Raw genomic sequence first — 15,254 nt, forward strand, 5'->3', positions numbered from 1 at the left:
GTACTCATTTGGCTTGTATTCTGATAATACAAATAATGTACTGTTACAAAAGTATTGAAAGACTTCACAAGTTAGTAAAAAGAGGATAACTGATTATTTATCTGTCGAAAAAATTAAATAAAATTCATTTCACCCGGGCACAGAATTTCTGATGCCTTTGAAAAGCTGATTTAAAATAATTTTAGTACCACTTTAAAAGAGTTGTATTAAGAGTAAACGTATAAAGAATTCATCAAAGTATTAATGCAAATTGAGGAAATCTTAAATTAGAGATCTCTCTGCCAGTTATCAGCTATCAAGAATAATTTTGAGACTCATAAACTTAACAAATGACGGAGAATAACAAAAATTGTCCAACTCATTTGGGCAACATAGTGCCATAGTTACGAGAGCGAATTACAACAACGTAATAACAAATGGAGATTCGAAAATCACAATGTTCATGGTGGATAATTGGTTATATGGGCTCTGGGTAGAACAATCGATGTATATTATGGTGATGATAAGAATTTATCAATTTTGTGTAAAATTAAATTTAATAAATCACGAACAATGATAAAAATTGTGGAATTACTATGGCCAAAATAGGGTTATATTGATAGAAGATATAACCTACGTACAAATGTGCTCTGTGTAAAATAATCGATATAACGATATAATATGGTGATAAGAATCTTTTATCAATTTTGTGTAAAATTAAATTTAATAAATCACGAACAATAATAAAAATTGTGGAATTACAATGGCCAAAATAGGGTTATATGGATAGAAGATATAACCTACGTACAAATGTGCTCTGTGTAAAATAATCGATATAACGATATATTATGGTGATGATAAGAAGATTTGTATTGTCGAGGTAAAAATCCAAATTGATATCTTGTAGACATTAGGTTTTTTGAAAGCAGGAGAGATGAAAACTGAGCAACGCCCTCGCCAGGGCTCGAACCACGGACCTCTCGAATACGCGCCGAGCGTACTGACCACTACACTAAAAAGGCATGCTACGAAGGCGGTAGAAATATCTTATAATCTTTAAATGGTGTATTTTGAAAAATGTAGACTTGTCCATGACAGAATGAAATTGCTGTACATCACATGGATATTTTCTAATTTTAAATGAATATTATAAGCTGTGTATTGTTTGTAAAGTGTATGTTTGAATTATGTGCTTCTAGATTTTCAATATACGTTACAGTGATAGGGTTTTAAAAGCTATTTATTAAATTTCTCATATACTCATTATATGTGTTTGAACAATGCAATGTTGAGCCATATATTTGCGCATGCTCGAAAACTTGCTTCGCGTCCGAGCTTTAATGTAAAAGTAAGTGGCACAAGACATGCTGGCTGATGCGAACAGCTATGGAACTAATGCGCAACTCTGAGTATTTTTTAAAACACGAGTACAGCAAACTAATGGTATTTATTGCATTGAATAATTTAGCGTGAAGAGACACTATAATTAGTATTTAATAGAATATTTTATTAATATTTATATATGTTTCACTATTTAAATTATTTTTAACATTAATTTTTATATATTTAGTATTTATTAGCATAGCTCATTAGTGATAGTATTTTTTCGCATTATTAATATATTTTACATTATTAATATTTAGTACAATTCAGTCCACCTTCTTTCCGTGACCGTCGCATTTCGCTTTTCAAGGAAAAAGCGCTAAATAGTGGCTCTTTGAGATCAAAGCAATATGAAATTACGAGGGTAAGTTGACAAATAAGTTTCCCCTGTCGACTGTGGTCAGAGTTGTGTATGAAAGTCAAAAAATAGAATGAGACATTAAAGATATGACATACCTTTATTTTTCCACATAGGTACCAAGTACATTGAGACATTTGTCATATCGCTTGATAAGCTTCAAAAAGCCCTCCAGGAAAAAATCAGGGCTTTGCATATGGAAGAAGCGTTGAACGGCTTGTTTCACTTCAGTATTGCTTCCAAAGCGCCTTCCCCGAGATTTTTCTTCAAAGTCGGAAACAGATGGAAGTCGCTTAGTGCGAGATCAGGACTGTATGGCGGATGGTGTAGGCGCTCCCAACCAAGAGTTGAAATATGGTTTTGCGTTGCCATCGCCGAATGTGGTCTGGCATTGTCATCCAACAGCAGAACGCCAAATGTGAGAAGGCCAGGCCGCTGTTTCCGAATCGCCTCTTTCAATTTCGACAGGGTGTCACAGTAGCGCGTAGCATTGATGGTTCCAACCTCCAAAAAGTCCAGCAACAAAACTCCTTGGGCGTCCCAGAAAACTGTGAGGAGCACTTTACCTGCAGAGGGAGTTGTCTTGACCTTCCTTCGCAATACTGAAGTGAAACAAGCCGTTCAACGCTTCTTCCATATGCAAAGCCCTGATTTTTTCCTGGAGGGCTTTTTGAAGCTTATCAAGCGATATGACAAATGTCTCAATGTACTTGGTACCTATGAGGAAAAATAAAGGTATTTCATATCTTTAATGTCTCATTCTATTTTTTGACTTTCATACACAACTCTGACCACAGTCGACAGAGGAAACTTATCTTTCAACTTACCTACGTATATCATAAACCGTGTGAGGCTAATGCGTTAGTTATTCCTATTTTCGTAGTTATTTCGTGGTGAAACATTAACTTCGCTTATTGCTTTAAGAGAATCTGAAGGCCAATCATAAAATGGATACCGCGTACAGACAGAGAATGAACAAAGGAAAAGAAAACCTTTTCCTTACGGATGAAGTTCATTTACTCAAGTTCTTCCGCGTGCTTCTTAGCTTTACTGCTAGAGAAATGGATTAGGCTTCATTTTCTTTTTTGTTTTCTTCTCCCCTCTTCCCCCCTTCATCGAAAAATGAGTTCCTTGAAGATCCGAGTCTTACTTTTCCTTCTCCTTTTTTGTTTATTTTTCTGTATTAAAGAGCTTTTTATTCGTTGATACTGGTCATTTTATTGAAAATACATATGTCTGTCGACTATTTGCGTTGATAATAGATAAGAAAAGATTCGGATAATTAATTTAACATTCGTTAAAAAAAATTATTTTTCTATTTAAAAATTAGAAATTTCAGTATACCACCAGAATAGTATTTAAATCTATTATTTCTAAAATTTAAACACTTTGTTTCAGCATTCAGTTACAAATCTTAGAGAGGAGGGCTGAAAGTAGGGGAGGAAAAGTTAAAAGGAGCTGAAAACGAATTGGAAAAATAATACCCCTAATCATTGATTTAATCCACTATAAGCCACAAATAACGCAGTTGTTTTTCACATTCTTTAAACTATTGATAGCTGTTAACTTATCTTCAATTGAAACCATAACTTCTTTAGGTGTAAAAGACATAATAGGGAAATAATAATTTAGGCTAATTCACTTTCAAATTTCTTTTTTCATTTAAACGATACATTACGATAATTTGAGTAAGCAACAAGTTTGTTAATATGAGCATCGGTAGCAAAATAGGTTCGATGAATACAAAAATAGCTTGCATTTTAGCCAATCAAGAATTAAACTATCAGATATTAGTTGAACGGCGATTGGAAAATTTCAAAGAATTTCGTTCACCGCACCCATACTTCAGCGAATAATCGATATTCAGATATTTGAGAACTGGCTGTACTATTTTATTTAGTTAACAAGTTTTACAATTTTTATGAGTATGTGACCGATTTTTCCAATAAGTGATTTTCTTGACTTTACACATATAAGAAGAAAGTCATTGAATATTAGACCTAACATTCATAAATACTTCTTGTGGACACATTTTTCTTACTCGAATGAAAGTTTTCGAAATTCTCTGAAGCAGTTTGTAAAGAGAATATCCAGAATATATATTCTTGCGTGACATGATTTTTTGCTTTTATGTACAAATTATTTTTATGACAATGAAGGAAAAGTATTATCAAGACACACTTTTGTTTGTTCCACGACTGTGTGATGATGCCCTGCTGTTTTCAACTGTAGGAGTCACTGACTTATTTTTTTTCAGTTGAGGCACTGGCTTAGCTGTGACGTCAAAAGACATTGTGAATTTAATCTCTTTTTTAATACGTGTCCAGAATGATTCCTGAAAAAGAATTTAGATTAATTTCTTGTAAAAAAGAACGTTTCATAGAATATTAATTAATTTTCTTTAAACAAATGGCCTACATATAGCATACAATAAATTACATATAGCATACAAAAAACTATATAAACTACATATAGCATACAATAATACATTGAATTTTTTTAATTAATGTTAATGCCATATGTCAAAAATTCAAAACTCTCAAGAAAATACTCTAAGCCTTATCAAACGCATGTGACTTCTGACGTCACACTGAATTTAACCCTACACGTCGTATGTCACATTGAACAAATGAAAGCATACCGATTGTGAAATGCGCATATGTCCTTGAATTTGCATTTGAATCATTACACGGTGATAATCAAAATGTTCAGTAATATTTAAATCACTATTTTAAGTGCATTTAATATTTTAGACCTTAAAAACAATAAAGACAATTACATTAATTTGGTAACTAATTGTGAAAGTAATAATTGAATTTCTGAAGAGTCTGGCATTTCATTAAATGAGTGATTCCCGGAATGATGTAGACAGTCATATGGTGAACGGTTATTATTCAGCCAGAGAAAAAATGTAACCTAAATAGTATTCTACAAATGAGGAAAATAATTAGAAACAGAAAAATGTTTTAAGTCTGATGAATTCTATAATGAAATAAATGGTGATGAACATAAAACTTATATATCCGTAAAATATATCCGTTTAAAATATATCCGTTTACGAATACCGAGCGCTTAAAGTTTAGAATCAGTTAAAAGCCTGTAAATCATTTTCAAAATATTTCACACAAAAAAATGTTAAAATGAAATGCAAATAAATTTATACATTAATGAAAAGTTAAAAGCAAAAAATTAACAGCCATGACCTGGCGAAATACATTTCATTTTCGTAACTTTCAAATAATCAGAATGATTTTTAAGCCATTCCAGAAAATAAGAGTATGATACAAATACTCAAAGCGAGAGTACAGTAAAAATGGGTAAAACTTAGCGCACGGTGTCAAAAAAGGTGTCTTAATCTATAGTGTTGTTTTGTTAAATTCCGATTTCATCCAGCACACGTGAACAGTTTCATACAGTCCTGTTTCTGTCCTATGGGCTTCCCAGCTTCTACATAAAAATTGCCAAAGGTGCTGAAACTCAACCAAATTCAATATCTTTTGAAAGCTTCAGTTCGACAAATGCCAAAAATATGAGGAAGGTGTAAAATAAGAATGAAGTTTCAGATTTGCTTTAGCGTTTTAAAATTCGAATCATTTGACAAAATTTAACAGTTTTCAAGTAATGTTTTTTTTTTTTTTTTTTTTTTTTTTTTTTTTTTTTTTTGTAATTACGTTTGAAAGGACAAGGTAATGTGTCAAATGCGAAATTAAACTTCATTACTGGATGAAAAAGGGAAAAAGGTGCCCAATTGGTTAAAGATATTAATCATTTACATTACATTTTGAATATACTGTTCAAAATTTACTTTGGTTTACTTACTTTATTTGGATTTTCCCATTGTGCCGATTTCCAGCTGAACTCCATTACCGCTAACAAAACGGCGACAGCTAATCCAAATATCAGAACGACGAACACTCCACCGACATTGTCAAGACTGAGTTTTCGCGCTGATCCTGATGACTGTTTAGAAGAAGGTGCACACTTCCCTCCCCCTCTTTGCTTCCACCAGCGCTCTTTTAAAATGTGAAGTGTGCCACGCTCTTGCAATTTGAGTATTCCCATTGATAACCATGCTCCTAAGTCTTTATTGCCTGAAATATAACAAGTTAAATATAAAAAATTGACTTCTAAATGATTTATTAAAGAAAATCGTTCAGACTTCAGAAAATACAGCTTTATAATCATTTAACATGTTGTAAATTAAATTTATTTGTACCATCTCAGTAGATGGAATTCGGATGATTGAAATTTCTAAACACGACATTAGCAAGCTGTTACCGAATCAATTAACATTCGGATATGTCCAAATACGTAATTCTTTCTCCTCGAAATGAAACGAGATCGCATATTTAACGATTCAAATGGATTGGGCCAAAACGGGCCTTGGAAAGAAAGCGCGTATACCTGAGGGATTCTGGAGAGCGTATCATCATATTAGATAATTGTCTCCTTTGTTTTCAAATTGTAAACCGTGTCTTGTCGCATTGATGCCATTATCACTTTTGAAACTTTGTTCAGAATGTTTAAAAGTTTCTTTTAATACCTCATAAAATGTAAACATTATGCCATAACAAACATATACAATTATGGAATATGACAGACCATTGCATCCGCGAATGAGATTTTATGACGGAAAGGGGCATATGATGATGAATCTTCATATATGGAAAGCTTGATATTGATTGCTCTGAAATAATATGTATTCTGCTATATATCTTTTAATTTAAATTCAGAAGAAAAATTGTATTCGTATCCTGAAATAAATTGCTTTGCGTAAATTGTTATTCATCTAATTTAAAAATTCATCAGTACATTTCAAAGTTCTAACAGCAAACACAAAGCTATCTGCATATTCCTATCAGATACGCTCCCACAATTTTACTCTTTATAACATCGTTGAAGATCGTATTTATAGATCTACTTTTGCGTTATGAAATGAGAATGGTTTGTTCGGTTATTTTTAATGAGTAGGCAACGTATTCACCCACACGCTTATAACCACTTAATTTTTCAATATAGAATAATTTAATTCGATGTAAAACGTCTTCGAACGGATATACAATCGAAGAGGAATAAACTGAAATATGGAAACAGTTGGAAAAGTTCAAGTAGCCAAAAATTCGATTTATCTAGAAGAGTTAACATTAGTATCGAATTCTATATTTTGACTTCTAGTTAGATTTATCGAAAATTTCTGAAGTTTGAATATTCAAAAATTCTACTGTAGAAAAATAATTGCTTTTAAATCCTGAATATATTTTTGTCATAACGGGACAATCTAAAACCATATTTGTGACTTAATTATATGTAATGAAAAGAGTATAAATTTAGATAAAAATACCTTATATTTGCACAAATTTTAAATTAAACTATATCAACTTAAGAGGCTATTAGCAATCTTCTACAGTAGCAATATATTTGCGCTTTTGAAGAAAGACAAATGCCACTCACCCTCGAAATGAGGAAGTGCTGTTTTAAATATACTCATATCTATAATTGTACTTTTAATCTTATTTTACATTTCCATAGTTTATTTCTTCTTATATAAGGGGAATTCAAAAAGTAACGGCACATTTGCAATTTCTCTTCCAGGGAATGGCAACACTGCTAGTAACCAGCGCTGGGGATGTGCCGTTACTTTATGGATTCTCCTCGTAGATCTACAAAGTTAGAATATTTTGCACATTATATAAAATCTGAATGTCGGAAAAAGCATGTTTGGAAATACCCAAAATACAATGAAAAACAGATACGCCTGTTCATTTTATATTAAAATAAATGGTTAGTCACTTTCGAGTTTAATTTGTTTGGAATACATAACTTTATGATCAATTAATAAAAACACTGCAAAAAAGGTTTCATAATTAACTTTCGAATTCGTATAAAGTGCCTACACACATATCAAACAAGGAAGATATTTCAGACGCAACACTACACTAATTACTATTGCAAAAATATACTGATTACATCATTTAATGAATTTAAGTATTAATAATTACATCGATAATCCTGCACATTCAGCGCATTATTAAGCCAATATTGTGTTTGATAATTTAGAAGGGCCATAAACAAGCCAAATTATTCTTTGGATTCTTCCTTTCATTCTAAAATTAATCGTTTGTACTATTGTTGAAAATGAATTCCTTTCATTTCAAAATTAAGCGTATGTAATATCGCTCGAAATTTCCGATAAAACGAATTAAATGCTTTGTACAGACGCAATTATTTAAATTTTTATAGAAGACTATCTTTTACTATCTTCTCAGCCAGTTTTAATACATCTGAGAATCATAATTTTAATAAATATGTATCAAATTATTGCATCTAGTTTTATGCATCTGAACAGAACACCACTAATAAATAATCTTTACCAGCCTTTCGAAATTACCTTACTTGTATATAGTATTCCATATGGAAATGTGTGCTTCAAAAGTTCTTTCATGTTTAAATCTATAAATATTAATGCTAAAAATAAATAGCTTCGATCGCTTGTGTCGTTAAATATATTTTATGTAAGAAATTAGATAATACAGCTTCATTTTGAAGAGCTTTTTACACTATGTTCATTTTCAACACGTGTCTATCGATATCCGATAAGAGTCAGCGCTTTTATTTTTCATTAACGATAGGTAAAAGAGACGCATTTAAAAAAGTTTTTGTTTAATAAAAAATAGCTTCCAGAAATAACAATGCATTGTTGCCAATGTCTAGTAATGGCATTTATAGCATGCTTATCAAAATTAGTATCTCTGAAAGTAAGAAAAATCTTTTTTTAACCTATAAATTGATGCATGATGAAAATGAAGTTGAGACTGAAACTAAGCCCTGATAATATGTATATTACTGTATATAATAATCAGTTTAAAATCTAAAATATGAGCTTTCTTTCAGCTTTCGATTTAGCTTAAAACACCTTCTCGAATTTTTACATTTACTACGAAAAACATATCCGCCTTCCTAATGAAGACCAATGAGATTGCACAAAAGAGACAAATTGTAGAGACATTAGGATTTTTTATGAAGCAGGAGAAGTCAAAAATGAGCAACGCCTTCGCCGGGAATCGAACCACGGACCTCTGGAATACGCGTCCAGAGTGCAGACCACCATACCACGAAGAAGGAGGAAGAAATACCTTATAAGATAATGGAATTTATTTATCTGTTATGTTTAGAACTGATGTGCAAAAAAAGGTTACTTATACTACATTTCTAAAAAAACAGCATCTCAGGAAGAAATGAAATCATGCATTGCCCGTTACATTGATGCATCATTGCATATCTTGGTAAAAATTGCTTAAACAGCTTATGTTTGGGAATATTGCAGGAAAAAATTAAGAATGAAGCTCAATTTCATATTCTACATTGTTGATCTGCCGTGTGGTTGATATTACTGAGTGTAGTCGATCGTTTCCCTGAAGCAATAAAACTCCGTGTCTACTCACAAGTGCTCGTTGCTTAACGCGCAATTTGTCATGAATTTGCCGCTGTCCGAACAATATCGAGCTGCACTTATCATTTTATCTCTTTGAAGGTATAAGTAGTAAAAAGTACTAGTAGAAAACCACCATACAATAAACAATATCTCTGGCTGTAAAGGACCATTAAAATTCCTTTTTCGAGCGTCTTTCACTGCCAACGACTGCAACTAATGTGAAATATTCTTTCAGAATAATAGCTCCTTATCCACAAATGTAACTTATTGAGAATCTTCTATCTTTGTTCTTCTTAAGTGGGAAGAGCATGCCGCCAGACGCCTGGCCTTGCTTTCATCAGTGAGCTCAGGAGCCAACCAAAGTATTGAACTTCCTTGCTTTTCTCTTTATTCTCAAGGGCCGTGCAACAGTTAAAAAGTGTATATTTAGTGCCTGAGGGTACTCTGCTGCAGTTTATCGTGGATCTGATTTGATTTTAAATCCTTGAATTCATTCTAATCAATAAAAGATGGATGAAAGGATCAAGACTCATTTTGTGGATTCAAATATTTTGGACGAAATTTTTCAAACCATCGGTAACTGAAGCTTTCACTAATTATTCCTTTAGCAAATATTCCAAATTTTAAACTCGTAAAGGCATACTTAATTGTCTGGATTCCATGACCGACCTGATCTGGTTAATATCAATATTTGATGTTCTTTGAACATATTAAATACTACAGTCGCATCACGCACGTGTGATGTTGTTATATGGTACGAGAAAACAATTATATAAACTTAAGCGCTTGCTTTCTTCCCCAATCGTTAGAAACTTCGCGTCATTCAAAGCCCATTTTATTTGCAACAACCAAATATGTTTACTAAATATTTTCTTTTCATGCTTTGAAATAAAGTTTCTTTTCAAAGTTTTACGAATGGAGTAAGAAAAATTCATGAAAAAATAGACTGTAAATAATTAGCATTATGTAGCATTACGTAGCATTATGTATTATATAAACCAAATACCAAATAATATTATTATACTATTAGTTTTCGGTATGTTTACTCCTGCAAGAAATTTTCGAATACTATTTTTATTCTTTTTTAAGGTTTTTACTGTTTAGATTGTTTAATATTTCCTTGCTTCATTTCATCTTAACACATTTTATATTTACTTTTATTTTTGAATCTTTTAAGTGTTGTATTAAATGGCTATATGAATATGAATAATTTGTAAGAAAATATCGCAATCTTTCTTGAGTGCTGTCGTGGTGTTAGTGGTTAACACATTCAGCTATCAACAATAAAAATTCCGTGTTAATATTCCAAAGAAGGTTTAGTTGATTTTTCACACTTTCTGATTTCAAGCAACATGATACTAGTCACAACAGCGACCCTCAAACTAAAAATGCGGTGAACGATTGCTCATTACTACCTAGATCTGATTGACTGTGCCCCACGCTTCTTCCAATAATATGCAAAGAGTTATAAGGTATTTTTCCCTCCATCTTGGTATGCCTTCGTGGTGTGGTGGTCTGCTGGGCGCGTATGCCAAAGGTCCGCGGTTCGATTCCTGGCGAAAGCGCTGCTAATTTTTTATCTCTTCTGCTTTCAAAAATATCCTAAACTAAGCTACTACTCTAAAGTGACGCAAACTACTGTCTCTAAAGTGACGCCCGAACTAAAAGGGTGTTGGATGATGATTTTTCACACCCAGGATTTGGCGACTGGTTTCCCTAAAACCCCAGTCGCCCTTTAAAAGCGGAAATATATAAGGTATTTCTCCCGCCTTTTTGGCATGCCTTCGTGGTGTGGTGGTCTGCACGCTGGGCGCGTATTTCAGAGGTCCGTGATTCGATTCCCGGGGAAGGTTTTGCTAATTTTTCATCTCTCCTGCTTTCAAAAATACCCCAATGTCTCTACAGAGTGATATTCAATGAAGAGAATCATTCCCCATTAAAAGTGCAATTTTATTGACAGTAAAATTTTTCTTAAAATGGAGAAGAATATAAACAAAATATTGCCTTCTCTGTATAAGCTTTCATGTCGTGTAAGCGGTTAATACTCGTACATAGACCTAACAAATGGAAATCTTTAGTGCGAGTCTCTGTGAACGCGCACTTGATGTTTCCTTTGCTGAGAAACCTAACACTCTCTACAAAGTTTCTTTTTGCTTGGTCTTATACATCAGGGTTTCTCAAACTTTTTTCAGTCGCGACCCCTTTTTATCACTGAGATTTTTTCGCTACCCCCAGGCCCCATAATATTTACGAAAATTTTGTGGGACCAGATAAGCATTGCACAAATCCGACACACGCGCATGTGAAACTGTCAATTTTCCCACTTTTGCTGTAGTATACTATTGCAGTTTTAAGTCATTAATTTAAATTTCTAATTTTAAGACATAGAACAATGTGAAAAGCTTAAATAAGTAACAGACGAAATAACAGCGTCACGTGCAAAGCAAGAGCAATACACCGCAACCTGCAGCGTTTAGACACTGCTGTGCAAAGATGTTGGCAGCAATGATTACTACAAGGAAATTTTGCAAAAAAAAAAAAGGCCTGGAAGGCTGGAAGGCCGAGGAGCACAAATGCGAGGAAAGATAGGATGATGGTTCGCCAGGCCCGAACCGCACCAACGGTATCATTGTAGACTATTCAACGCACTACAGCCACGTCTGTGGACCGTCCACCATCTCCACGGCGCTTGTTTGAGGAGGGGTTACGTTCACAGAAGCCTTTAAGACGTTTGCCTTTGACCCCACAACGGAGTCGTCTGCAGTGGTGTCGCAGCCGATCGTCATGGCTGCCATCAGACTATCATCGTATAGTGTTTAGCGATGAATCCCGCTTCACTCTTGAAGCAGATGGCCACCGTGTTCGTATGTGTAGAGCACGGGGCCAGCGGTCCCAATCAGCCTTTGTTTTACAAAGGTACATAGCCATAACTTCTGGTGTTATGGTGTGGGGAGCTATTTCTTATGACAGCAGGTCATCTTTAGTCATCCTCTGAACATCTTTAACAGCTCAACGATATGTTGATACATCCTGCTGTCGGTTGCAATACCTTTCATGGCACGTCAACCTGGGGCCATTTTCCAAAAAGATAATGCCAGGCCACATACCGATATCTCTGGACTGTCTTCGTACGGTGTGTACTCTTCTTTGGCCAGCAAGGTCAACAGACCTTTCATCAATCGAGCATGTCTAGGAAACGGTAGGCCACCGGATTCGAGCACCACAAAATATCGCATATCTGGAGCGACAACTGATGAATGCCTGGCAGAATGTGTCGCAGGATGACATTAGGAACCTCTACCGCTCCTTACCTTGACGAATTCAAGCATACATTAACAACGGGGACGGTTCGAAAGCTACTAATTTGAACACTCTATGGGTGATTGTAAGCCGTAAACAGGTATTATGACCTTGATTTTTCAATCATTTTCTTATCAGTGTATGAGCTATACGCATATTCAATTTCATCAAAAACAATCACTTCCTTCATGGTGCTTTTTTTTTTTTTTTTTTTTTTGCAAAAGAGTGTAATCATAATAAATTAAATAAAATTTTTTAAAAATGGAGAAATTTTTCAACCCTGATTTATTTATTCATAAAAATATATATCTATCGATGAAATTACTAAACTCCTAGTAAAATATATTTTTAATGTAGTGGCAATGAATGGGTTTTTAAATTATTATAAATAATTCTCGGATAAATGTGGCCAAATGTCAGAGACGCTGAATACGTGTAATTCGGTTCGGTTCGAATTGAAGCCTCATATTTGTTTCATGGTTTACCCCATGTGTAATGTGAATACTAGTCAACTTTTTAAAGAGAGTACTTTATGAAAACATCCCTTTCCCTAAGCCGATAGCACTCATGTACTTCCAGAGCTTATTAAAATATCATAACATAACCGAGGATTCGTGGAACCATCGAAAAGTTAAGTAAGTATTCCTACAAAGCGTACAGAAATAAGTGATATATGAAATAGTGTGTTAGCAAATATTAAATTTTTTGCAGTTACATTCCAAGGACACCCATCATAACACACGATGGGGAATTTCTTTAATTTGCAGGTTTTATGTTGGGCCTCTAAGTCTTCTACCTTTCTGGGATTACCAATGGGCGCTCTCTCATTTAAGCAGTGCCCCCTCTCCCGTCGAAAATAAAGTCTAGGAGCATAATATGCGAGGGATCTGGATTAACTAACCACTGTCTCTTTGAAATGACATGGAAGTAATCTTTTATTACTGAGTAAACGCCAGTGAGTACGAAAAATCATTCAATCTCATGATATTTCGCAAACACATCATGTTTGTTTACCTTACTGTCAAAATAAATCAAAAATGTCCTGACAGTTGAAAATTCTGCAATTAATAACTATCAATTTTTTATTAATAACTTATTTTATTTCTTAGTTCTTCTGTCCAATACAGTAATTTAATGTTAGCATTTGACATAAAAGCATTTCAAGCTCCTATATTTGTGAGTAGCGTTTTTCGTGCATAGACAGAAATCGTTATCTTTCAGCTGACGCAGAAGCCTGAGTAGATCGACAACCTATCATATATTCTTACACAAAAAAGCATCTTCCTGTTTTCTAATTACTCTAGTTTAAGATTACTAAAATTTATTTTCATCAAATAATACATTTCTTTTAATGATTTACATATATTCCACTCTAAAATTCGACCATTTTTAATAGCAATATGCGTGGCAAGATGGCGCCACTTTCCAATTATGCTTTCGACCTTCATTTTATAAGCATTTTTCAGAGGAAAGTTTAATTTTCGGAGTTGCCTTTCTCTTCTAATTCGGTGACCTGAATGCTTAAATATTTGCTTCTAGCCTGATTTCCAGGCATTTCTTCTCGATTTGATAATTAAATTATAAATGTGGTCATAAGCATATTACTAGATAGTGTTTGGAATTTCCAGCTACCCCGTTACAAGCGGTACCTTTCATTAGATAACTTTTTAATGTGTATTAATGGTATTTTAAGAAAGAAAAATGGAAGAGACTTTTCAGTATTATTACTGCATGCAACTAAAATTCAATTATTATTTCAATTAAAAAATTAACATCTTCTTTGAAATATTTCATGTGTTAAAATATAATATGCAAATCTAAAAAATTAATAGTGATTGAATTTATGTGACACAGACATAGGCGCTGTATAAACGCGAATGTTTATAACTGGCATTGCGTAATGAAGCTTAGCTAGGACTGCATCACGGTATTGCATGTATTATAAACAAAGCAATTATTTTTCCTTCCCTTTTGTATAACAAATTCGCTCAGATTAATATCATTCTAATACTATACATATATTTTAATTTATTAATAACAAATTGGTGTTTAATAGTCATCTAAAAACCCAAAGTGTGCATTCAGTCTCTTACGAACCCGTACGCAAGTAGCAGTATGTTTTGCTCTTGTAAGTATATTAATATATTAAATTGCAATGAATTATTTTGTATAAAAATATTTATGGATATTTTTACATATATGAATGAATAATTTGGTATAAAAATCTTAGGTTTCCTTTGGTCTTCCTCTCCTGCCGCGAAAATTTCTCCCCAGCGGCCCTTTGTTTTTCGCAGCGTGCAATGTTGTTTTCTCTGTAAATACATAACTTTCGCAGTGGATGAATGTAAATGAATACTAAGTAAAATTATAAGGAAATAAAGCATAATGGAAAAGTAATAATATCTCTGCTTATTTCTAACAGCAGGATTAATTTGATAACATCTGATCCAGGTGGTCCACTCCTCCCATTTTGTTGTTGTAATCTTTTACAATTATTGGTTATTTTACAGTTCTTTTCCATGTTTCAACATCAATCATAGAGTTATTGTGGACTGTTCTCATAAAACCGTATATCCTTCTTGTCTTTCCATTTCACAACATCATTTTTTCTCTTTTCCTGCTGAGTAGACGTTGAAGATCTCTCACTGTCTTGTATCTTATGTAAAATGGCGCGAATATTCATAAAACCCGGGGAGGGAATTCAATTAGAAATAGAATGCCTGATTAGTACTGCTCTCTAAAAGGTATTAGAACAAAAAAAAATAAAATAAAATAAAAACTCAACAAAAAACATTTAGAAAG

General features: G+C 33.4%; 1 protein-coding gene across 3 annotated transcripts in view; it reads right to left on the reverse strand.

Annotated features, from left to right (window-relative positions):
* Window positions 1–3,590: 3,590 nt before the first annotated feature.
* Window positions 3,591–15,254, reverse strand: part of LOC118187949 (glutamate receptor ionotropic, kainate 2-like) — a 100,351-nt gene continuing 88,687 nt past the window's right edge. For all 3 annotated transcript variants that reach the window (XM_035358254.2, XM_085815182.1, XM_035358253.2), the window contains 2 exons: window positions 5,540–5,811; window positions 3,591–4,055 (listed from right to left, as the gene is read on the reverse strand). In XM_035358254.2, coding sequence (XP_035214145.1) covers window positions 3,891–4,055; window positions 5,540–5,811 — 437 coding nt within the window. In that variant the 3' untranslated portion in view covers window positions 3,591–3,890. The remainder of the gene's footprint in view (window positions 4,056–5,539; window positions 5,812–15,254) is intronic.

Source organism: Stegodyphus dumicola, chromosome 1 (genome assembly GCF_044657685.1).
Source record: "Stegodyphus dumicola isolate Sdum_Otavi_A_Nest chromosome 1, ASM4465768v1".
Lineage (NCBI taxonomy): Eukaryota > Metazoa > Arthropoda > Arachnida > Araneae > Eresidae > Stegodyphus > Stegodyphus dumicola.